This window comes from Ursus arctos, unplaced genomic scaffold, assembly GCF_023065955.2.
Source record: "Ursus arctos isolate Adak ecotype North America unplaced genomic scaffold, UrsArc2.0 scaffold_10, whole genome shotgun sequence".
NCBI lineage: Eukaryota > Metazoa > Chordata > Mammalia > Carnivora > Ursidae > Ursus > Ursus arctos.
In genome coordinates, this window is record NW_026622764.1 from 62,170,238 (window position 1) to 62,195,951 (window position 25,714).

The 25,714-nt window shown below is 33.8% G+C and overlaps 1 protein-coding gene across 12 annotated transcripts in view; it reads left to right on the forward strand.

The window, feature by feature from the left end:
• The first annotated feature begins 1,230 nt into the window (after positions 1-1,230).
• The window catches only part of POSTN (periostin), a 33,871-nt gene continuing 9,387 nt past the window's right edge, over positions 1,231-25,714 (forward strand). For 6 of the 12 annotated variants that reach the window (XM_026493161.4, XM_026493163.4, XM_057309112.1 and 3 more), the window contains exons 1-17: positions 1,297-1,474; positions 2,786-2,884; positions 7,538-7,602; positions 9,268-9,425; positions 11,004-11,168; positions 12,043-12,189; positions 12,693-12,834; positions 13,970-14,182; positions 14,994-15,128; positions 16,267-16,415; positions 17,528-17,664; positions 18,474-18,604; positions 19,109-19,239; positions 19,343-19,445; positions 19,551-19,618; positions 20,277-20,322; positions 23,504-23,584. In XM_026493161.4, coding sequence (XP_026348946.2) covers positions 1,356-1,474; positions 2,786-2,884; positions 7,538-7,602; positions 9,268-9,425; positions 11,004-11,168; positions 12,043-12,189; positions 12,693-12,834; positions 13,970-14,182; positions 14,994-15,128; positions 16,267-16,415; positions 17,528-17,664; positions 18,474-18,604; positions 19,109-19,239; positions 19,343-19,445; positions 19,551-19,618; positions 20,277-20,322; positions 23,504-23,584 — 2,089 coding nt within the window. In that variant the 5' untranslated portion in view covers positions 1,297-1,355. Of the gene's footprint in view, positions 1,475-2,785; positions 2,885-7,537; positions 7,603-9,267; positions 9,426-11,003; positions 11,169-12,042; positions 12,190-12,692; positions 12,835-13,969; positions 14,183-14,993; positions 15,129-16,266; positions 16,416-17,527; positions 17,665-18,473; positions 18,605-19,108; positions 19,240-19,342; positions 19,446-19,550; positions 19,619-20,276; positions 20,323-23,503; positions 23,585-25,714 lie in introns of all 12 variants that reach the window. The other 6 variants (XM_026493162.4, XM_026493165.4, XM_026493167.4 and 3 more) reach the window with 2 other exon arrangements.

Sequence of the window (25,714 nt, forward strand, 5' to 3'; positions counted from 1 at the left end):
TTTTGGTGCCCCAAAGCAAAATTCTATAACAAGTTTAACATAACTCTCCTGATACCTGGAATCATCTCAGGCCCATCCGGCCTCCCCTAAAAGCCCTTGCAAGAGAACATGGTGAGGCAGTATCAAATTTCTCTATATCGCCAGTGGGGAAACAATACCAATGTGCTATTACAGAGGGAACACTTTGTGACAAGACGGGTTGGAATTACACTTCTATTTTAGGATAGTGAGCAACTTATGTTTTCAAGAAGACTCATCGCAGGTTATCGTTTCGGCTTATTGTTGACGTCTGACATTCAGATGTCTTTTACCTGGCGTTCCGACCATTTGACGTACCATGTGCGGAGAGGTAAGAGCTCATATTCTTTCGGATTGGAATCGCATGGTGTAACATTGAGACTTTGGTTACTTTTGATAAAAAGCAGAAGAAGACTTCTGGCAATGCTCTTTTTTCTTAATATGTCTTTAATCTATTACAGCTAGATTAGTAATACTTGTTTCCAACAGGGGCTGCTTTTGTCCAGTGGTTGTGAGATGTGCCGCCTAGACAAGTTCATCATCATGTGAAGTATGTAATGAAAAAACAATAAAGCACAAATGTTTTTCTTTTCTGCTTCATTTCAAGAGTTAGGAAAACTTGCCAGAAGTAGATTTATGTTAACTCTGTCTATTCCTTGATATTTAAAAAGAGAAGTGAAATGGGAAGTATCTCTCCAGTTTACTAGTATTTCAAGGAACATGTGGTCTCTCCTATATTTTCCCTCAGCAATTAAAGTTCTTATTTCATATTTTGTACAAGTTTTAGATCTATCCAACATCTGCTTTTAATCAACAGCCATTACTGCCTTATGATTATCAAACTTACATTTGCTTTCTGGTGAAAAATAATAACCTTTCAGTTCTGATGTGAACTAAATGTAAGAGATGTGATAAGATCAAACAATGATCTCATTGAGCACGGGGACATATACTCTGCAAGGGATGGATTGCAGACTAGTCCTTCAAACCCAAACAAAACCATTTTCCATAAACCCCTCCAAAGTACAAAAGAATAAAACTGAAATATGAACATGCAAAGAGTGAGTTATTAAGGAGGAATATAAATAATTTAACAATAAAAATAAATATCTTCTTCAGAATGAGATGTAAAAGAGGCTCAATGTGTTCAGTAAACATCGCTAACAAAAGTGCACGTTAGCTGCCAACTTGAAGTTGCTGATGTTTTTTGGAGAGAGCTCAGATTCCCAGGTTATACAGTGCTCCCTCCCACGACTCTGACATGTATATAAACTCTGAGCTCTCCAAAGCCCACTGCCAGTTCTCTTCGTGGACTAACTGCAACGGAGAGACTAAAGATGATTCCTTTCTTACCCATATTTTCTCTACTCTTGCTGGTTGTTGTTAACCCCGCAAACGCCAATGGCCATTATGACAAGATCTTGGCTCATAGCCGAATCAGGGGCCGGGATCAGGGGTAAGTCAGTGGTTAGGTTTTATAAATCTTTTTTTCCCCCCTTAGCTTGCTATATGTATAAGTATCTCTAAAGTTCCTTAAATACACCAGGGGTTTTTTCTACTTATTAGAAAGTAGTAAGAAAAAGGAAAAAAGGAGTATTCTGTGATTTATATGTGTGTTTTAAACTTTAAAAATCACTGTCAAAATAATTTGCATGTAATTGCTTTTTCTGAAGCATTATATAATTTTAATCTAGTTGACAGCATTTAACAGGGCATTTCTTTATTATTTCATTTATTCGTATTTTTATTTCCTTCCAAAAATCTGAAAAGAGGTTTTCAAAATTAAAAATATACGGTTAGGGCTTTCATTATGTAAACAGCTTTGAAATATCTCACATGATGTTAGGGACATTTTCATTTTAGTTATGTATGAAAATTAAATAATGATTAATGTAACTAGTTCTTTGAATATTTTAAAGCATTTAAGAATGCTTTTAAATCCTGTATTCTGTAAAATTTGCAAACATAACATATTTCTTGGAATAAATTCAACTACAACTTAGCATTTTTAAAGTTAATAGGCATAATTTAGTAACTTAACCAACTATTTATAATTTTTTTTTTGAAATGGATCTTGGCACTTCTTCTAATGTCTCAGAGGGATTTTCACAGAGCTCAAAATTTCCTTTGCTTTACAGTGCAAATAAGACTTCCTATCTTTTTAAGAGAGAAAGACACTTAAAATTCTGGCAGAGGATGTTCTGATCTACTATTTCCATTCAAAGAAATAGATTTTCCTTTGTGCAGCCCTATTAATCAGTTAATTTTAGCACTCATTTACTTCTGTGATTACTTACCTGGAAAATTACAGCCTATTGTGTCTTTGGACCTAGTAAAACCTGTCTCTTTCCCTCTCTTGATTCCTCCTTGTTCCAGAGTCCGGTGTTGCAGATTAGAGTCCAAAACGAGCACATGTTTGGTTTAAAAAGGGTCAGTAGATTGTCTTGCTATTAAAAGTAACAAGAATGAAAACAAAATTAAGTTGAATTTAATGCTGCTTGAATATTCCTACTAGATTAACTTTTGAAACACTGGAGTTCTCCTTTCAAGGATGTATAATTTCCTCTCTCTTTTTCTCTCCCGTAGACTTTAGTTTTTCTGATGATTCAGTGTGCTTGGATCAAGAGGCAGATTTGTGCAAGACTAAAATCACATCTTTGAAAACTGAGTCCACATGTTAACTTTTTTTTCTGAACCATCTGACCTGAAAATATGAAAAACTCATTGTCATTAGGACACTAACTTTCTTTTCTTCTCTGTCTTCCAGCCCAAATGTTTGCGCCCTTCAACAGATTTTAGGCACCAAAAAGAAATACTTCAGCACTTGTAGGAACTGGTACCAAGGTGCCATCTGTGGAAAGAAAACGTAAGTCTCATCTTTTTCTTAATGTGCCAATCCCAAAGATGTCTATGTCTTTCCTTGGACATATACACCATTTTTCTTGAAAATATTCTCCCAGATTGCAAGCTTTAAAACAAAAATTGGATCATAAACGTGAATAAAGGAATTCTCCCTGCATTTCTCCCTCTGCTAGTGGACCTCTCATGAGCCCTGAATTTATCTGTCGTGGAGATCCAAAGGAAAAAATCATATGGCGATGCATAGAATCAGTGTGAGACTGTGTCATTTCTACCCTTGGCTTCGTTCTCTTTTTTGGGCGAGACACTTAATCTCTATGCCTCATTTTATACAAATGGTTTCCTCGGTTTCCTCATTTTATTAAAAAAAAGAACAAATTGATCTAAAATATCAGGATTTTTGTAGCACAAACTAATGTTCGTCTACACTCATGTGGAAATTATCTGAAATACTCCAGTTTACCGCAAAATTTTCATCAAAGCTTGAAGTTGGAAAGAACTTAAGCTTCACCTCTTCATTTAATCCAGTTATTCCATCCCAAACTACCAGATTCGCAAGGGTCCACAAAGGTGATAAAGACCATCATTACATATACCATTTTAATAGCCAAAAAGACAATTACTCTTTACTTAGTTATATATTTCACTGATTAACTTAAAATCAGAAAGTATTTTTTATTACTTGATAGAAATATGTATTGGTTTAATCTCTCAATAAATGTTGGTAGGAAAATACAATCCTGAGCATATAAAAGTTGAGAATTACTCATGTGGTCCAAGTTCTTCATTTTAAAGTGAAGAAGCTGAGTCATAGAATAAGTTACTATATCAAAAAAATTAGAGATACCATTGCTGGTCAAGAAAACAGTGCTTCCCATTAATTTGGACTCACTCTCAATGAAAGATGCCTTGAGAATCAAATACCTGAATGAGAACCTGCTTAGTACATCATCATTAAACTTTAGTTACCCTAAATAGGTGGAAGGATTGGGGGATTGTTAAAAACTTATTCTTAACTTAATAATGTTGGTACAAATATTAAATATAGCGTCACTGAACTTGGAGCCTTCATTTCTTTACCTGTGAAATGTGGATTTTATAGTTACAGTTTCTGGGGGTAAAATGATTTGATGAATGTGAAATTGCTAAGTAAATCACAATATCAATTGTTCTTAAATTGAAAGTGCTTAAACAAATGGGTATATATGGGTGGGAAAAGGAGTTGTGACCACACGCCTATCTAAAATGCATAAGACACATGTTGTGATGAGCACTGGGTGTTAACTAATGAATCATTGAACACCACATCAAACACTAATGAAAATAAATAAAATAAATAAAATGCATAAGATTGTCTTTATTTCCAGATAAAAATCATGTATTCAATGCATATAACCTTAGCTGGACTCTACTTCTCCATGGTCACTAAACCTAGAACACCACAGAACTTTGCTGCTTGTTCCTGTTCATTTGCTTAATAGAGTTTCAACTGATGATACTTTTTGGCCTGGACCTTATTCTTATTAGTTTGCAGACATCTGCTAGACTTGTGAGTCATTCATACAATTACAATGTAAGTCAGTGGTTGCAATGATCTTGGCCATGATGCAGGCTGGGCCCCATTTGGGAACTCCAAGGCTCTAGATTCTCCTCCCTTTTTTCTTCATATTCGTGGTTGCCATGAGGCATATTTGAAATGCACACCAACTGCATAAGGACCTGCTCTCTGAATTATTCAGGGGATATATTTATTACATCCTTCCTGGAAGTTAGGAAAGTATGATATAATCTCACTTTAACCATCTAAATATATTGGAGATGCCAAGGCTTGTACAAAGGTTACGCCAACATTCTTTCTTGTTCTCCACTAGAAAAAAAAAAATCCTGCTTTGAAGCCTGGCTTTTTACCAGAAACATAACAGTGTCTCCTTTGTTAAATTATATTAGCTTATTTCCCCCAAGTAGCTTCATTTTCACAAACACATTTACATCTGCTCTCTGAAATAAATGTAAAGGCTAGATGCTAGTTTCAAATAATCAAATAAATCAATAACATTGACAAGAGGGATGCCTGTTTTGCCATCTGCTTGCAGCTGCTAAAATTTCCAGAGATATCGTTAGGACTTTGTATCAGTTGACAGAAATGTTCGTCTTTTGGTTGAACAGTTGCTTTGTGGATTTGAAGGAAGTAATTGGGCAGGTCTAATGATAAACACGAATTTCCTAAGTTTAAGATATTTCCTACAACATATATTGGCCGAATAATACAGTATTTTGTAGACTTCCTATCAGCTTGCATTTTCATGAGATTTTAGATAACTAATCAGAAAATGAAGATAAATTTTTCACTTTCAGAGGTGTGCATGGTAATGATTTTTTCTTTACTCTTGTTTTATCCTACTAACCATATGGGAAATTTAAGTTTGGTGTAGAATAAGTGTTTTCCTGAAGAAACCTACAGTTTGTTTTCAAAATATCAACTCAGATAACCATATTGTTCAACTATTAGCTGAAATTGCAACTGTTTTGGAATTTCATTCCATCTGGCGTACTAATTGTCTACATTAAGGCTAATCCTTGGGTCATATTAGCATGTGTTAAAGAAATTTTTGTTACATTAACAATTTCCTCTTCTATTCATTCTTTTACTTCAAGTCAGTACTATCAATACTGGACCAATAAACATGTATCTCACTTTTTTAATTGTTTACAATATATGCTAAAGCTAATGTGGAAGAAATTCTGAATCAATCCTTTGGCATCCAAATATTCAAATTTATTTATATGGGGATCTAAGTAAATAAATTGTTTCAGGGGCCATTTTAGGATTTGTATAAGGGTCCCATATAGTTTCCATATGTTCCTAATACCAACTATTCTTGAAGTTATTTTAAAATTGACGAACAATTTGAAATTACCATTTTCCACTTAATTTTGTCCATGTTTATTTTTATCTATCAACTATCTTTAAGTCAGTTTTCTATGCCAGAAATTTTTCTTCTCATTCACCTTTTATACTGTACTGCATACATGTATATGCATAAATAATGTTACATTGTACTTTTTAAATTGACATCAAGAAAATAGAGAAATAAGAATCTAAGATCACAAACAAGACCACAAATCATGGATAATCAATTAATGGACCTGGCTTTAATTTGAAAAGCTTATTTACTTTTTTTTTTTTTAAAGATTTTTTATTTATTTATTTGACAGAGATAGAGACAGCCAGCGAGAGAGGGAACACAAGCAGGGGGAGTGGGAGAGGAAGAAGCAGGCTCAGAGAGGAGGAGCCTGATGTGGGGCTCGATCCCGGAACGCCGGGATCACTCCCTGAGCCGAAGGCAGACGCTTTAACCGCTGTGCCACCCAGGCGCCCCTACTTTTTAAACTATAGAAGACCATTTCTTACATCATTAATAATTCTACTTTTTATAAACTTGCTATTATTGTAAATTTTTTCATACTAAGAAAACATTTTTTATTCTTATAGTGATCTTTTTCTTAAATATATCCAAATACTCTCATTCATTCGTACTCTTTGAATACAATTATCACTAGAAAAAAAAACAGAAATAAATAATATCTGAACTAGTTAATGCATGTTTAATTATTAAATTACAAGATAATCAGTCTTAAGTAATTATCTTAAATTGCATGACATGGAATTTATCAATTAAAAATTACAAAATGGTTTGTATTTCCTCTTTACTTATAATATTCCCCCATTTACAATTTTTGTTTTCTACATTCACCTTCATATTTCTATTGAGAGGAAACAGAGCATTATGTAAAATTTTAATTAAAAATACTACCTATGCTACATTTTGAAGACCAGAAAATATCAAATGGAATTTGATAAAATGAAGCTCAGGATTATATTTTTAATAAAGTAAGAAATAAAAGCAATTATATAGATGATTTCAGGATACTATTTTCCCACAAAATAGAGTAATTTAAACAAACTTATTTTGGATATATCTTTGTTTGCTGAATTTTCTGGTTTGTTGCCTTAATTATGCCTTTATATAACTTAATACACTTTGTGAACTTTGAACAAAATAGTATTTCCTTGAATATTGTATTGTAGAAGATTTTTCTCAAGATTGTATTTAAAATGATCAAACTAATAACTCTACTGGCAATTCAAACCTAAAATATTATTTTAGTTAGCAGTGGAACAGCTTTTATTGATTGGAACGAGTTAATATATTTACTGATGTTTCTCGTTTCTAATAACCTTATACTGATAAACATTTCTAACTATTTATATTTCACAAAATGATTTCCGAAGTATCCTTTTATTTGGGACTCACAACTAGCCTGTGAGTAGGTACCATAGCTACCACATCCATGTTAAATAGGTGGAGAAACTGAGACTCAAATTTGTTAAATGACTTGCTCAAGATCACACATCTGCCAAGGATAGAACTGGGAACCGAACCTCAGTCATCTGCCTCAAGATCCTGGAACTTTTCTACAATGTCATGACATTATATAGAGAAATCAAACTAATATCGATAACTTGGTATCAGGAAAAAAATCCAATTCTAGAGTCTCAGAAATCGTGGCAATAAGTGGTATATTTTTTGCTAAGATTATATGGAAATGAATTCTACGTAGTTCCTCATTTTAATATTGATTTTCTTCCAATATACAGGACTGTGTTATATGAATGTTGCCCTGGTTATATGAGAATGGAAGGAATGAAAGGCTGCCCAGCAGGTAAAATTTCAATTACTGAAATAAATGAGGAAGTTGTCTTGTGTGAGGAAAAAGATTTGAGGTAGCTCAACTTGTAGAGAAGCTGTGTGTGTGTGTGTGTGTGTGTGTGTGTGTGTGTGTGTTTAGCACCATGATAAATCCTAAAATATACCACCATCTTTGTGTTAATCGTGACTTTGTCATGGTGACAAAGTATTAAAACATACTGCTCATGCACTGAATGTTGAACCATCTAACAGAAGCTTGATTATAAATTTAAATTAGTTCAACTTTTCCTTCAAGAATGAAAATCCTCTCTACAAAATCCATCTTTAAATTTGTCTACAAACATGGAGTGGACTAGTCAGGAAGGCATAATCTTCTGTAATTGAACAGCTCTGATTTTATAACATCCTTCTTATTGAAAATTGTTTTTCTAAAATTGCCAACTAGAGAAAAAATAGTTAATCCAGTTCCTCTTTGAAATAACAGCCATTCAGATATTCAACACCAATCATCACATACTTCCTCTGCCTATCCTCTCTTTCTCAACAGAATTCTCTTCTCTGAGGTAATCATCCCCAGTTCTTCTAATAAACATAAACTTTGGGGCCCTCACCATCATGGACACCAATGCACAAAAAGCCTCTAACCCAGTCATCTTCTTTCTGAATGTGATTCTAGACTGGTGTCTGCATTCTCTGTGGGTCCCAGCAGCTGAGAGAATAAAATCAAGACAAATACTTCCCTTTGGGGGGGGCCCTGAACTTTGGTTAATGTCATAGATAACCATGTCCTATCATTAGCTCATAATGAATTCATGATTAATTAAAATTAATTACAGGTCTTTCTATCAAGTCAGGCCTTTCTCTAGGATTTATTTTTTTCAACTTGGGTGTAAGGACATACATGGATCTCTGTTAATTTTGACTTGTTTTTCTCATCTTTTTGGGGTCTTTTTAAATCCTGATTTTGTAATTTAATTTATTAATTGTGTCACCTCATCTTTATATATTCACAAATGTAATAACCATTTCTCTCATGATATTATCCAAATCATATGAGTTTTCAAAAAAGATAGGGTCAAAAAATGAATAAATTAGCTGCATCAACTTTCAGGTTGACATTCATATATTAATATTGCTTCTGAAGTTCAAGAGAAACATTCTGGAAGCGTCAGATACTTCCATCCTTTTCCTTCCTGAAGTTAAGCTGAGAAGAAGTAGTTTCCTTTCGAAACCTAAATCTATAAAAATTAATATCATTAATTATACCATTTAGGAGTTTAGGCCAACATGAAAGAAAATAGTATCTTTGCCATCCTCAGTGAGAAGTGAGGAGCATCTTTTTTTTTTCAGTGAGTCAGAAAAATTTACGGATAATTATGATTGAACAATTACTGACATAGCAGGAGTCATATCTACATATGCTAATTGTTGACCAGGATGATAATTTATAATTCATTTTCCCTCAGCACAAAGGATATATGAAATAATAGTTTTCAATGGTAGTTTATTATTTAGCCCTCAAAAGACAACTTTTGTATAAAATTGATAATTCATAGAATTTTATTGCTAAAATTATCAGTTAAATGTATTGAGGAACGTAGAGTAAAGCTTAAATGATTGTGAAATAATATTCTTGAAATATTATCCTAAGTAATTCTTCATTTCTTGATTATTTCAGTTTTGCCAATTGACCATGTTTATGGCACTCTGGGCATCGTGGGAGCCACCACAACACAACGCTATTCTGATGTCTCCAGACTGAGGGAAGAGATTGAAGGAAAGGGATCATTCACTTACTTTGCGCCGAGTAATGAGGCTTGGGACAACTTGGATTCTGTAATTCATCATTTTTATTAATATAATTATTTTATTGTCATTTTAATTGATTTGTTAACTTGGAAATTAATAGAAATTTTATATCTTTTATTATACATATATGAGGATACATAAAAGAATGAGTTATTAAGTGTAAGGATGAAAGCGTTTTGATACATCCATAAATGGAGTAACTCCCCAGCAGATTCATAGAATTATTTTAAAAAGGCGGACCAAGAGTGGACTGAACTGGTGTTTATTATTATTCTATTTTACTCTTTTCCTCTCTCCTTTTTGATTGGGAAGAAACATATTGAATTTTAGATGACATATCTAATAGAAAGGTAAGTTAAGAAGCCTAGTGGAATTTAAAATTTATTATAAGGCATATTATAAAGATACAATTAATTATTTTTAATTATATGGGAATATATTTAGCTCAGATATTGACATATTTATAAATGTGTATAGATGTTTAAATAAAGTATTATAAACAATGCATTTGATTTTCAGACTTTTTGTGCATAGTCTGTAATACGCTAAATTTCCAATCTGTAACACTGGTATAGAAATATATTCCTACTTTCTACTTGATATGACGGTGAATCGATATTTACTACTAGAGTCAAATAATATTTAGTAAAACTTAGGCAGATTCCTCTAGATATGATCTTGTTACATTAATTGTGTGGTTAATTGCTTGCATTACGGAACTCTCTCTGCTGGACGTCCTTGACCGTGTCTCTTAACCACCTTTCTGGTTCCTTTTGCTGACTCCCTCTTCTTCCTTCACTTAAGAATGAGTCTTACTAAAGTCTCTTCTGGGAATTAGACTCTGCTCTTTATGTACACTTCTAATGGCTTTAGCTATCACTTTAGTGCATATAACCATGAAATCTGTTTCTGTAGCTGTTCTTCTTGGAAACTCAGGAGAATATTTCTAATGTCCATTTCAATGTTTCTCCTTAGACACAGCACTGCATCTTTAAACAAAAACTTATCTAAAACATGTGCCATTTTCTTTCTCCCCACAAACAATTGCTTTTCTGTTGCCTTTTTTTCCCATAATTGGCAGTACCCATCTTAAGTGTTTAGACTTCAAAATGGTGAGTCATCCCACTTCTGCTTTAATTCTTACAAACTGTTGTTAGTCATCAAGGTCTCATGTTTCATCCTCTTCACTAATACTCTCATTTTAGCTATGCTTTATCACCAGATTAACCTTCCCAAAGCCCAGACTAATCATGATATTCCAATGCCACAAAATCTTCAGTGGCTCCTTGTTGCCAGTTTACTCAGGCATTAAAGCCTTCCACATTATTGTGCTCCACACTTTTTCGAAAATTCTTTCTTAACATTATCTAAGAAACATGAAAGTATGTGCTAGCCAAACTGAACAATATCTGCCCTCCCAACATTCATCCCTGTGTCAGCAACTGGACTTAGAATGATCACTACTATTCCTACCTTATCTACCCTTTAAGGCCTATCCCCAAGCCTTGAAGAGCTGCCTTTCCTCATTTGATCCATAGTGTGATTATAAGTATTTTAATGATGAACTGAAATAAAATAAACTGCTATCATTTCAATTTTTCCTAGGATATCCGGAGAGGCTTGGAGAGCAACGTAAATGTTGAATTATTGAACGCTTTACATAGCCATATGGTTAATAACAGAATGTTGACCAAAGACTTAAAAAATGGCATGATTATTCCTTCAATGTATAACAATTTGGGGCTTTTCATTAACCATTATCCTAATGGGGTAAGTTTCATGAATAAAAGGTACATTTCTGAGTAATATTGCTTTTAATTTTTTCTATACCTTTTATATCATGTTCACAGAAATAGTAAAATGTTAGTGAATATAAGTACTAGATTATGCCTTTTCCCCACAGTGGCTGACTTCTACAAGAGAGTGATTGGGAAGAGGAAATTAAATTCACAGTTCTTTGACAGTAGACTTAGATGTCCTAAAAAAAGGAAATTTTAGTAGTTGTGTTTGAAAAAAAATAACCAAAGAAAAAATAGTAAATAAGAATTTATCAAAGAATAATCAGACAATGTATTCCTTTATTTATCCTTTAGCTACTATACTGATTTAGGTTTTTGTGTGTATAGATAAGTCTTTGTGGGAAACTTCCAACTGGGTCACAGGGCTCTTTCAATAAATTTCCAGGGATGAAAAGGGTCAGTGGTAAGGCAATAATTGGGAAATCACTGGAAAAGGACTGATTATATTTGTGCAATAACTATTTCTCTCTCTCAGAACTCACTTAAGGACGGATAGACTTTTTCATGTAATTCATTGACCTATAGCTGAAATAGTTTATGACTATCTCTATAAAGGGAAGAGAAGGAAAAAAAGCAATAACTCAAATGAAAAAAAATGCTTTTTTGCCTTAGTTTCTAGATCTCTTAAGTGTAACTGGATTGGGTTTTCAACTGGTCCTATTTTCTCTTAGTTTCTTTTTTAGACAGAGTGATATATGTCTTTATCCTCAACATTTACATTTAGAATGTTGACTCCTTCATGTTACATTTACTAGTAGAAATGAAAAATAGATAATGGCCTTGCAGTCTCAGTGATCAATGGATGGCTCTGATTTCGGCACTTTAATTCTCCCAAATAATTATAGGTTGTCACTGTTAACTGCGCTCGAATCATCCATGGGAACCAGATTGCAACAAATGGTGTTGTACATGTCATTGACCGTGTCCTTACACAAATTGGTACCTCAGTTCAAGACTTCATTGAAGCAGAAGATGACCTCTCATCTTTTAGGGTAAGTACAAGAAATAACAGCGGATTGTCTTGGATCATTGAAATTTCTTTTTCTGTGTCAGAATCTAACAATAAAAATGCTATTTAAAAAATCTGGCAGAAATGTAACAAATATGTTTCTTGAAATGAAAAGAGTTTTATTTTACACTGAAGAAGTCATCCCATATGACATAATAATACTTGTGTGGACATGATAGGTACAGAATGGTTAGTTATGTGCCTGTAGTGTATTTACTGCATTTAGCATGTGTCCATCTCAGTTATATGTACTGCTGGATATTGCTACAGTCACACAAATACGGTCAGAATTCCCATTCTCACAAACAGGTTTGAGGAAAGTTGGAAAGGTTGTGCCAAAAAATAATCTTTTAAAGATCTAACAAGAACAAACTTCTATAATTTTCTATAGAATCAACTCCCTCATGACAGCCTAGGTTAAGTGTGTTGTAATTTTCTTTTGGATTTGCAATGTGCAAGCCTCTTAAAAGCACATTTGTGTTTCAGGCAGCTGCTATCACATCTGATATACTGGAGTCCCTTGGAAGAGACGGTCACTTCACACTCTTTGCTCCCACCAATGAGGCTTTTGAGAAACTTCCACGAGGTGTCCTAGAAAGGATAATGGGAGATAAAGTGGCTTCTGAAGGTACTAAAATGTCCTCCTCTATGAGAAGCCTCCCAGAATTCCAAGAAGAAAAGAAAATTTTAAAAAAAGTTTAAGTCATGCCAGTATTATCAGCTTTGATAAGCAAAGGCAAAGAAAAACTTTTGTTCTGAATTGGACTACAAAAATTAAAAAAAAAAAAACAAAACACACCAAAGCCCTTGAAAGAGTCAGCAGAGTAATTAAATAATTAATAATTAATTTAAAAATAAGAACATCATAAAGATCACATTCTTTTTTACTGCTTTCAAGTAAATAAGTAGCAGGCATTAAAAAGGATTTAGCCATTGTTGAAAAGAAATATTAGATCATCAAATTTTAATATCATATATGTGTTATGTAATGCTTTTAATTCTAAATTTATGCTAAAAGGTATAATTAAGTTGAGAAAATTGCATGGTTCTCTTGGGCTATTACTTATTTATAAACAAAATTTGGCTTTGTTCTAGTCTCCCTTTCCATTTTCAAATAGATTTTACATTGTGAGTAGTGCATTTAATTTACTCAGTCTCTCCCAAAATACATTTAACCAATTTAAAATGAGAAATTTTGATGATACAGATATAGACATAATACAGCTGAGGAATAGATACCTTCAGATATCTTCCAAGAAATCGTCTTTATTTTGTCTGCTCTCCAGATGTTTTCTGTAGGGGATTATTTGTCTTACCCTCCTCCTCTATTAATCTCTTTACAAATCATATGCAGTTATTCTGTTATGAGCAGCTAATGCAAGATGCTGCTTGGGTGTTTTGGAATAGGTATCTCTAATAAATACAGGAACCCTTCTCCTTGCTTTTCCATCAGAAAATACTTTCTTATGATAGTGGGAAGTTGCTCTAACACATTTTCTAAGTACTACACAAATCATTTCATGCAACTGACCTTCTCTTCTTACTTCCTACTGAACTGAGCTATTTCTATTGTGTAGTTCTTATAGTTAATTGAAGAAGTGTTCCTAGAAAATAAACAATTTAAACACCCTCGGTCAATACTTAGGTCTTATATTGTATTTTATTTCTTAGAAATACTTAGGTCCTCAGTGAAACATGTCTTTTAAGGGTTAAGTGCAATTTCCCTTGATCTCAAAACGTGCTGTTTTTAATTTGTCTTCCAGCTCTCATGAAGTACCACCTTTTGAACACCCTCCAGTGTTCTGAAGCTATCATGGGAGGAGCAGTCTTTGAGACTCTGGAAGGAAACACCATCGAGATAGGATGTGATGGTGACAGCATAACAGTGAATGGAATCAAAATGGTGAACAAAAAAGATATCGTGACAAATAATGGTGTCATCCATTTGATTGATCAGGTCCTAATTCCTGATTCTGGTGAGCAACAGTTTCAGATTCTTCCACCTACTACTGTTTACCATTTATGATGCCTCAAGACTAAATCCATGAAAAATGAATGTGTAGTATAAGGAAAGGCATGGGAAGCACAAATACAGCACAGTGAACGGACTACTAAGTAGCCTGTGTAGTCATGGGCTCTCCACGCACAGAACTTCCGCTTTCCAGGGCTTCTAACACTTACTATTTATTTATTTGTTTATTTATTTATTTATTTATTTTTAAATATTTTATTTATTTATTTGACAGAGAGACAGCCAGTGAGAGAGGGAACACAAGCAGGGGGAGTGGGAGAGGAAGAAGCAGGCTCATAGCGGAGGAGCCTGATGTGGGGCTCGATCCCATAACGCCGGGATCACGCCCTGAGCCGAAGGCAGACGCTTAATGACTGCGCTACCCACGCGCCCCTAACACTTAAAATTTATAAAGGTTCTCACAGTACCACAGTTTTGCTTGAAAATGAAAGGCAAGATATAGCCAAATGGTCAGTTTTGGATAAATGAAAGAGCTATGGCACTCACAAGAGCAGAGAGAGGCGGGAGGCGAGCAACAGAGAATTAAAGACAATGAAAATAAGAAGCCGGAAAAATATTTTCTTTCTGAAATCCTCTGTGGTTATCGACCCCCCCAAAAAGCAATCTGGAACTCTTACTAGGGAAGAGCAGGATATCTTATCACATTGTCATTGCAGCAAATAGCTTATAGAGAACAGCCAAAAATTGATTTACTAATAACAAAGATGATAATAACAAAGATGACATTGTTGGGATGGTGATGGTTTACTTTACAGCCAAACAAGTTATTGAGCTGGCTGGAAATCAGCAAACCACTTTCACAGACCTCGTGGCCCAATTAGGCTTGGCATCTGCTCTGCGGCCAGATGGAGAATACACTTTGCTGGCACCTGTGAATAATGCATTTTCAGGTATGTACTGGACACTGTCATGCCTACTCTACATTCCCAACCAACCCTCACACACCTTTTTTCTTCACCATGATTGTTTGCATTAAGGAATAACAAACGTTTTACGAAGTGTTAATTATTTCTTCATTGGCTACACAGCGTTAGCACCATGTTGTCTCTATCAAAATGTCCTTCATTTCCAAACATTTCATTATAATAGGTAATAGCCTACAGGGAGTGAAAGTTTGTGATAAGGAGTGGTCAGTTATTCTGACTCTAATCATATTTCCAGCACACATAAGGAATGTATTAATAGATCTTAAGAAAAATTAAACTGATTCATTTATTTAACACTGACATAATATTTAAGAATAAATAGCTTCATTTTTCATCTCAAAATTTGATATAAGGTGTCAAATTATAAATAAATAAAAGCAGACTATTTTATTATAACTTCTGTATTATGATGTAAACTATTGTTGTAAGTATTTTATCTAGTAGCTGCTCCTCAAGGATGGTGTTTAAATTAATGTAACCTGTCATTTTTTTCAGAAAAGTGATTTCACAAAACATATTTAAATTGTAAAGCAAATTTTACTAATTAAAACATAAGTACTATTTTAAAAATGTTTTTCTAAATGCTAAATTGTGATACATAAAATTATTAATAAAAATTCAAATTCCTAGAAATGCTGTTATTCCTTTTTGTAATAACTATATTCAGATGTGTTGACATTAACCCACCTTTAGGACGGTGGATGTGCTTTGAATTTCTTTTCAGAAGTAAAGATAAATTTACAAATGACTTGTCAGTAGTGTTTCATGTGACCAATGTATATCAAATTCTCAGAAAAAATCTTGGCCAATATTAGAGTTTAACTTTTGCCAATGACACCATAAAACTATGTAGCCCTTACATAGATGGAATCCATTGTTTGGACTCCATAGAATGTCACAGTCATTTGATGGAAGAGCTCAGAGTTCCTAATTGGTGCATGGAATTCATAGCCTTGAGGCTTTAGTTGACTCATATATTTTATGAGTGTAGAAGCCATAATATCCATAGTATTAGGGATTATCCATTTTCATGATTTTCTCTTACCAGGAGGAATTTTAATGCTTTCTAAATAATCCTTTTTTCTCATGAATTTATTTATAGATGATACTCTGAGCATGGATCAGCGGCTTCTTAAATTAATTCTGCAGAATCACATATTGAAAGTAAAAGTTGGCCTTAATGAGCTTTACAATGGACAAAAGCTTGAAACCATTGGAGGCAAACAGCTCAGAGTCTTTGTCTATCGTACAGTAAGTCAATACAATCAGAAAAAGATAAAATATCCACATTGGCTTAAATGTCAAATGACATGTCCTTGTCTAAAAATATTGTTACAACGAATGTTTCCAGAATTTTGTGAATGAGCTTTTAGTAATAGTAAATATTCATAGGAGGATCAGGGAACTGAGTAATGTATGAAAAGCCCATGAGGAAAGGACACAAAAAGAGCTGAGTATTAATAATTCAGATAATTTGCATTTGTTTCATTATAAATAACTTTCTGTTCTAAAGCATTACTTATTTCAATTCTAGAAATTACTACAACTCCTCTAAAATAAGCTTTTGATATATGGAGTCCTATAAGTTTACAAGGTAATTTTTTTATAGACACGTAAAGATCTCTGAAGTCTACAAAATGGTTGTAACATACATTATCTGAGGGAATATTTCTAGAAAATATTGCTTATGAAAATTACAATTCAAGTAGTGGTGCTGTTCAATTTCTGTCTAGGGAACAGATGCATCCAGAGCTCAAAGATTTCACAAGAAGTCAAGCATTACCTGATACAACACACAGCAGCTGCTCATGATGGTTCGACAATCCCAAGGCACACATTTTACAGGATTCAGAAAATGGGCCACATACACATATATTTGTTCAAAAACAGTATAACAAAATCAATAATGTGGCATAATTGATAGAACCTTATAGTCAGGAAAATATAGTTAATATCTGTGAAGATCAAAAAAGGCACTGAAGTCAGGAAACTTTTTGGTTAAAGAGGGTCCTAAGGAGTTAAAGAGTGAAAGTTTCTTAAAGAAGGTGTGGAAGAATGGTTCAAACCTGGAGAAGAATGACGAAAAATATAGACATGGAATTCTATGGAATTTTTGTTATTTACGGATGAAACTACCTGCCTGACACATAAGGTAGCTTAACCAGTAGTAGAAAACCTGACTGAATAAGAAGTGTGAAGTCAGATTGTGCCAGACCTTAAAAACAGAAGTGAGATGCTATTTCCTCTGGTCAGAGAATCAGGAGACCTCTTAGAAGAGTCAATCCATTAGCTCAACTGTGCATCTACTTCCACATAGGACATTTCAAGTAAGGAAATAGTTGTATCTTTCCCTTCTTTGCTAGGCCGTCTGCATTGAAAATTCATGCATGGTGAGAGGAAGCAAACAAGGAAGAAATGGTGCCATTCACATCTTCCGAGAGATCATCAAACCAGCAGAGAAATCCCTCCATGAAAAATTAAAACAAGATAAGCGCTTTAGGTAAGCTTATTGGTTTCATCCCCACAAAAACAAAAACAAAAACAAAATCACTGTGAGAACCATTGATATAGTTTTGTTTCCCAGTTAGTATTCCAAAAGGCACTCAATATTCAGTATTACTGAACACAGAATTTAGAATAAGAAGTCCATGCAAATGTTTTCAAAACTGAAATATGTTCTTAACACTATTTTGCTTCTTAGTGCACCATAACATGATTTGGTGAGTGAAACAATCTAATAGATTGACCTACTCCTTATAATTTTTTAATATTTAAGTTTTTGAAAAATGACAGTAAATACCAGCAAAGACTATTTTGTGGAATATTAAATGAAAAACACACACTTCTATTTTGTTATGAAGTATGACCTTGTCAAGTTTTATAAGATAAAAACTGAGTTTAGGAAATTTAAAAACCATATGTATATTTAAATAATTTCCTCATGATAAAACTTTCTTAACAGGTAAATTACATTTGAAACATGAAAATGCATGAACAGGGGGGCCTGGGTTGCAGAGTCAGTTAAGTGTCCAACTCTTAGTTTAGACTCAGGTTGTGATCTCAGGGTCGTGAGATCGAGCCCGGTGATGGGCTTCTCGCTCAGCACAGAGTCTGCTTGGGATTCTCTCTCTTCCTTTTCCTCTGACCCTCCCCCAACCCCTCAAATAGATAAATAAAACTTAAAAACAACAACAACAAAGAAAATGCATGAACAATTTCTCATGCTTTCCACCATAAATGGATTCTATTCTATTCCACGCATACCTAAACCTAAATCTAACAGAATAAACGTGTGTCTTTCCTGCTTAGCATCTTCCTCAGCCTACTGGAGGCTGCAGACTTGAAAGAGCTCCTGACACAACCTGGGGATTGGACTTTATTTGTTCCAACCAATGATGCCTTTAAGGGAATGACAAATGAAGAAAAAGAAATTCTGATTCGTGAGTAGAAGTGAATACCAGATATTTGCCCCTAGAGTTCAGGATCTCATTTCTTCCTCAAGCATTCCTGCCCAGAAGAAGTCAGCCTCCAAAATGTCCCCTCTTTAATATTCATGTCTAGCCTTTGTTTCCTTTAATTCCACTTGGAATATGTGGAGGGTCACTCTAATGTTCTTCATTAACTGCTTGCTGTCGTGGTTGTTGACCTAGATGTTCACTTATGCTATTTCTATTGAAGTCCACACAATTGGGTGACAAAGAAAGAAGTCACAATCCCAAAAATAATTTGATTTTTGTCCTCCCAGTACATTGGCTAATATTTTGATTGAACAGACTGAAGTGACTGTTTTGACATGGCATTGGTAGCAACTTGAGAGAACAATGATATGATGAGAAACTACAGTGCGGAAAAAACAAAGACAAAGAAATATTTCTATCCTTAGTCTTTCCAGCATCAAAATATCAAAAAAATATGACATGTTATAAATATATATTTTCCCCCAGGAGACAAAAATGCCCTTCAAAACATCATCCTTTATCACCTAACACCGGGAGTTTTCATTGGAAAAGGATTTGAACCTGGTGTTACTAACATCCTGAAGACCACACAAGGAAGCAAGATCTATCTGAAAGGAGTAAGTTCTCTAGAATGAATTTATGATAGCATTCATCCATTGTTCAATTACCTTAATGTTAACTTTTCATTAATTTCTCATTGACATTATCCTGTTTTGATAGGTAAATGATACACTTCTGGTGAACGAAGTGAAATCAAAAGAATCTGACATCATGACAACAAATGGTGTCATTCATGTTGTAGATAAACTCCTCTACCCAGCAGGTTGGTAATTATTGAACTCATTAGTGAATTAATCTTTTTCAATAGAAACCTAGACTTTTATTTCACACTTTCTTGCCAATACTCATTTAATATTCCTCTTCATAGACACACCTGTTGGAAATGATCAGCTGCTGGAAATACTTAATAAACTGATCAAATACATTCAAATTAAGGTACAGAACATTATTGGATTTGTTTGTACTGTGCTGAACAGATATGGCAATTTTAACATAAAAGACTAGAAATGTATACATTAATAGGTAGATGTACACTGGACTTGGACTGATCTTTGTTGATTATGTACCACTGGCCCACCTGTGAATAAATGACGTAATTTCTTTATGGTTTTATTCAACAAATACCTATTAAAAGCTACTTGGGTCCAAGCAGTATATTAAGTGTAATGGGAAATATAACTGGAATCAGAGATGGAAATTTATTTAAAAACTTACAGTCCAATTGGAAAGAAAAGACATGATGATAAAAAAACTATAATCTTTCTATCATTAAATACCTTTGCTACAGAATATAAGGTAAAGTATTTACTTGTAAAAAACTGTCACTAATCAGAGTGGTTAAAGGCAAAAAAGTGTTTTGCTCCTTTGTCTTTGTAGGGTCAAAGTATCAGAAAACATATGAAACACTATTTAAAAACCTATTTAATTTTAGATTAATATTTTATAATTTTTAAGACTCTGAGTAACAAGTCCCATAGTTTTTATGCCATCTGGCCCAATAGTAGGAGATTGCAAAATGAATTAAAGTGGTGCCATCATTTTGTTAATAAAACTATTAATTTCACATTACTAAATAACAAATATTTATTTTCAGTTTGTTCGTGGTAGCACCTTCAAAGAAATCCCCATGACTGTCTACAGTAAGTACATAATGAATATTCGTCACATACCAGTGGCAAGATGTAAAAAAAAGAAAACACAATAAGTTTCTTTGTACTTGGAAGCAGAAACTATTGATAATCTGGTATTTAGAATTCCAAACAATGGCAAATTTCATCCCTCTTGAAGCAAGTTAAGGTATGGATAAGACCTCTCAGCCAGGGCCATACTCTTCAGCTCCTGTGAACCCCTTACCCATTCATCAAAAAAACAGGAATGATAAGATATGAGAATAGCAGTAAAATATAATAGCTAGCATGGAAAAGAGGCAGGGAAAAAAAGACATACAAACATACGAAGAGGAGAGACAGTTAAAAGGCCCTCCAGAGTTATCTGAAAATTCAGATGTGTGGACACAGAAATAACACTGCTGAAGGATTTGCAGCTCATTCTACCCTCAAGCCGTCCCCTAAGGACAGGGTGGGCCGTGGTGTGCCAAAGAATCCTAATGTTTATGAATTGGCAGTTCAAAAACTCTCCCCATCCAAAATTGGATGAAGAAACAAAGAATTTGCCAGGCAATAAACCTAAGGTTTCTAGATGCCAAGGTTCTTTTATCCCTGACTCTACCAGATTATCAAAATTAAACCTCTACTACTTAACAACGGTAAAGGGTATTCTATTCTCATAAATGTATCTTGTAGTATTCCTTTTTCAACGTGGCTTTTTCTTCATTTGTCTTTTTTCTTTCTTTCTCCGTAGCTTTCAAAGCAGAAATTCTTTTCATTTTGTTTTGACTCTACAATTAAACACTTAAAATGTACCAGTAGCAAAAGCATTACTTCAATTCCCACTCTTATCCTGGCTAGAAAATAATTCTGTTTTATACTCTGAGCATTCTGTTACTGAATTTAAAAAATTTGCCTTAGGATTTACACTAGATATGGAAAAAGAATGACGACAATGGAAGGAGCAAAACAAAATGTCTGCTGCTCTTACTGATTTCAATTATGTAATAATAAGATACGCAAATCCAGTATCAGGCCAGCTTAGCACTATTTTAAAGATGTAGCTGGACTAGCTATGAATCAACATGGTATAAATTCCAGTGTGGAAGTATACAATCTTGTATATATTTTAAAATAAATTAAAGAACCATTATGGGCTCTATTCATCAGAAATGTTATGTCATCTTTCTCATTAACGTTGTATATCTGCACCACTTTTCTTTACCTTTCCTACTTTACCCATGATAGGTCCACTACTTTCTATATATGCCAATGAAATATTTTGCTTACAATGAGCCAAAATGTTATAATTCCTCTATTTTCCTCTATTAAAATTGAATCCGCACTCACAGAAAAGAAGTTACATTTTATGAAATTATGCAGATCTAATAAACCTTGTCTATGTACTCAAAGAACTTGAAACAGCTCTGAGATTTACATTCCGATGCACGATGTTTAACTCCTGCCCAGACAGGCATGCTGCTATTTAGAAGTGTACTTCAAATAGAGGTAGAGAGTAATTAAACCTAAGATTACATTTTTACATTCCTTCATTGACTTGTCTCTAAAATTCTTTAATTTCCTTGTTACATATTACTGTTGTTCCCCAAATATCATACATTTTGATTGTATGGGGGGGAATGCTCTGTATTATACATTACCAAATATGTAACCTTTGAAGTAGAGCAGAACAAAATCAGTATGTAATCCTCAGTCCGGGACCTGTCAAAACTCTAATTCTTCAGGCAAGCAAGACTGAAACAAAATTACCAACCAACTAAACATGTACACTTCAAGTTCCTTAATAAAAAGTAAAGATTTAAGCTAAAAGTAATTAACTCATTTTGATAGTAGCAGCAGAGACCTCTGTGGATTTGCCTTCGTGGAAAGGTTCCTCCTCTGTGGCAAGACCACTTGTGGGATCAGTCATTGGCTGCCTAGATTTGATATATTTTAGAGCTTCATAATTTAAGATTTCAAAATAAAAAATTTGATACGACAGAAACAGTCACAATTAAGATCTCGAACCCATATGAATTTTAAAAAGTTGACATTTCAGAAGCTTGATGTGAGACTGTGACAGACACCCAAACTGTGCTAAATCTTACCTCTATTGTGTCGACACAATCTATTGTGATTGCACGGTTAGCTCTAGTGCAGCCCCACTATCTAATGGAGCTATGTTTTAAGGCTTCTAATTAGAAATGACAAAAAGCCAGTAGCCCTGGCTGAAGGCTCCAGAGGCACATTTCCAGTTAATCTGTACCACCAAAAGCCAAACAAATAGTTTGCTATTTTAAATAAATTTTGCATATTACTGTTTTAGTTGGGTGAATGACACACATTTAAAATACAAACTTTTAAATTTTAAAGAAATGATCGTGATAGGGGGCGCCTGGGTGGCTCAGTTGGTTAAGTGTCTGCCTTCGGCTCAGGTCCTGATCTCAGGGTCCTGGGATCAAGCCCCCTGTCGGCTCCCTGCTCCAGGAGAGTCTGCTTCTTCCTCTCTCCTTGCCCCTCCCCCTGCTTGTGCTCTCTCTCTCTCTCTCTCTCACTCTCAAATAAATTAATAAAATCTTAAAAAATGATCATATATTAAAGCTGAAAATTAAAGACATTTTAGTTGATAACTTAAATACTGATCATACCATGTTTGTTGCATAGAGCTCATATTTGGCTGGCTGAAATTTATTTTTACGTTTAATTATTCTGAACTATTTTTCATATTTTCCTTTCTATATCACTGTTATCAGATGCATGAAAAAAATATCCTGTCTTTGTCTTTCAATTTTTTCTTTTGAGAAAGAATCCAACAATGCAATTTAAGATATTATGAATTGCATGAAATTAATCATGTTTATTTGTCTTCTGTTGCTATGCAGCCAATATTTTCAAGAAGTACAAAAGAAGGTAAAGAGCTTTAGTGGTGCAGTTCAAAATTACAGATTTCTAGATAGCATTCCTCACTTAGTGTGTATATATTTCACTGGAACAAACCCAAGTCACTGGAATTCAGAGTACACCATCTGGACATGAGAAGATAAATAGATAACGTTCCATGAATATTTCCTGTATCTGACTGCCTGAACACATTACCACAACTTATACCTCAGTACACAACAAAGATTAAAAAAAAAAAAAAAAAAAAGAGGACAATTTTGTTCAGGTTGTTTTTATGTAAACATCATTTATGTTCCACTTTCTATACTTTCAGCAACTAAAATTATAACCAAAGTTGTGGAACCAAAAATTAAAGTGATTGAAGGCAGTCTTCAGCCTATTATCAAAACGGAAGGTAAAAATCAATGTTATACATGGTTCCTTTTATTGTGAAAAAAAAAATTCAAATAATAGACTGATTTCTATGAATGTATCTACATTCTTTTTGAAACTAACATGCTAAATATTTCTATATCAATGGCATGCTCATGTAATTGCAGAATGCAGAATGTAAATTATTTAGCAGAGTAGATGGTGCATTCCTAATACTTTCAGTACATTTGCTTGTACTTGATTTCATTTGAACCTAATTGGCCATTGCATTCGCACTAGTACCCAGATAAATAAGTAAACAAACGAACAAACAAATAAATAAATCTCGAGCTTTTTTTACTGCAGTTAGACTCCCTCATAGTATTTTTTGGTAGGTTTATCTCCAATCTCCCCACATGGTATCTTATTATAAGAAGCTCTTCCAAAAAGTACAGGCATTTTTCATTCAAGGACCTAAGAGGGCCCTGAAGCTATACATTGTTGAAAGCTTTTAAAATTATAACCACATATGACATATTTTTAAATTAGAACACCAGAAACAGAAGAGGGAATAAGTAGCTGGTGCAGTGAGGCAAACCTTAGCATTCTTAATTGCAGTCCTGAACTTCTCCCCTTACTGTCTGTCTATTTTAGCCAATTCCACCCAACATCTTTAATGCCACCTTCGTTTCATGTATTTTAATTATTACCAAGGGTCAGACCTTAAGAATGATTTGTTTTTATGTCCAAGCATCTTAATGGGGTGACTTGCCAAAGAGAAAAGTCTAAGTTTTCTTCTTTATTCTGTAAGAAGGTTACCAACGGTTTTCCAAAAAAGGAAAAAATCATGTTTTCAGTTGAATCTCAAAAAAACTCTTAATTTAATTTTCTTTGTTTTTGATATTTCTTCTCATTCTCTTAACTGAGATGGCAATTTCTTGAATATTTTTGTCTATTCCTTTAAAGGCAAGCTATGATTTACATCTAGATATTGGAACTATGTATGCAAAAGTTTATTTCCTAGCTGATTAGTTATCTATATTTTTATTTCTTCTTGAGACCTAAAATCGACGTAGTCTTTGAAATTTCTGCTTGTTAAAAAAATACGTATGGTCATTTGATTGTTTTTATATTTTGATGAGAATTTCGTGTCTTAAGAAATTAAATCATAGAAATTTTTTGTTGACAAAATGCTTCTTGATCATTTTAACAAAAAATGATCAAATGATCCTTGGTACTACACTCGATTTTAACATTTTTGTACTGTTTTTAAAATTAGATCCCCTAAAACTTTGTATGATCATTTGTACACAGCTTCTATAATCAAAATCATTCACATGTGCTGTTCTTATTTTCAAAGATTCCTACCTTTTCTTTCAAGCTTCTTCATTCAACCCATTTATCTTCCCAATCTTTGTCAGTGGGAATCTACTGTATTAATCTTTCTTCAATTAGGAACACAGTGAAGCATCAACTTTACCTGGATTCTTCCTATAAAGGGAACAAGGATGAGAAATGGGGTCATGTCACCTATGTGTTAAAAACTCTTCAGTTCAGAAATTCAGAAATTTTACTTCTGTATAACATACTGAAGGAAACAAATAATTATTGTGGCAGCCATTTACAATTGTCCAGCTCTAAGATCACTACTGGTGTTTCCTTCTCATTGAACATTTGCAGGTTCACTGATGGATTCTTGAATTCCTTCTAAATGTATTAGGCTCCAAAACACAATTTTAAGATGTTTCTTATAAAAGGTACTTAACCAAATTATAGAATTAAGAAAAAATCAACCGAAATTCATTTCAACAAATATTTACTGAGCATCTTATTATTGTGCTGGGGACTCTTCTAGGTGCAGGAAGTAAATATGAAAAAAAGATTTGATAAAAATCCCTGCCTTCATAGAGCATAATGATAGAGGGTGTTTCTGCAATTTCAGTTTAGGCTCTTCCAAAGAAATACCAGTTTGGATATTTTATTAACTCATTTCTTGTTCTTAAACTCCTTAAGTGTATTTTCCTTTTGAAATTTCTAGACTTAAAAACCTGGGCTTGCATTTGATACTCAATATCCCTTGACCCAGTAAACCAAATATTATGGTATGAAGCACTCCTTATTTGAAAGAATAATTGTTTTCACTATTTTATAGTAGTTTTAGACTAATTCTGGG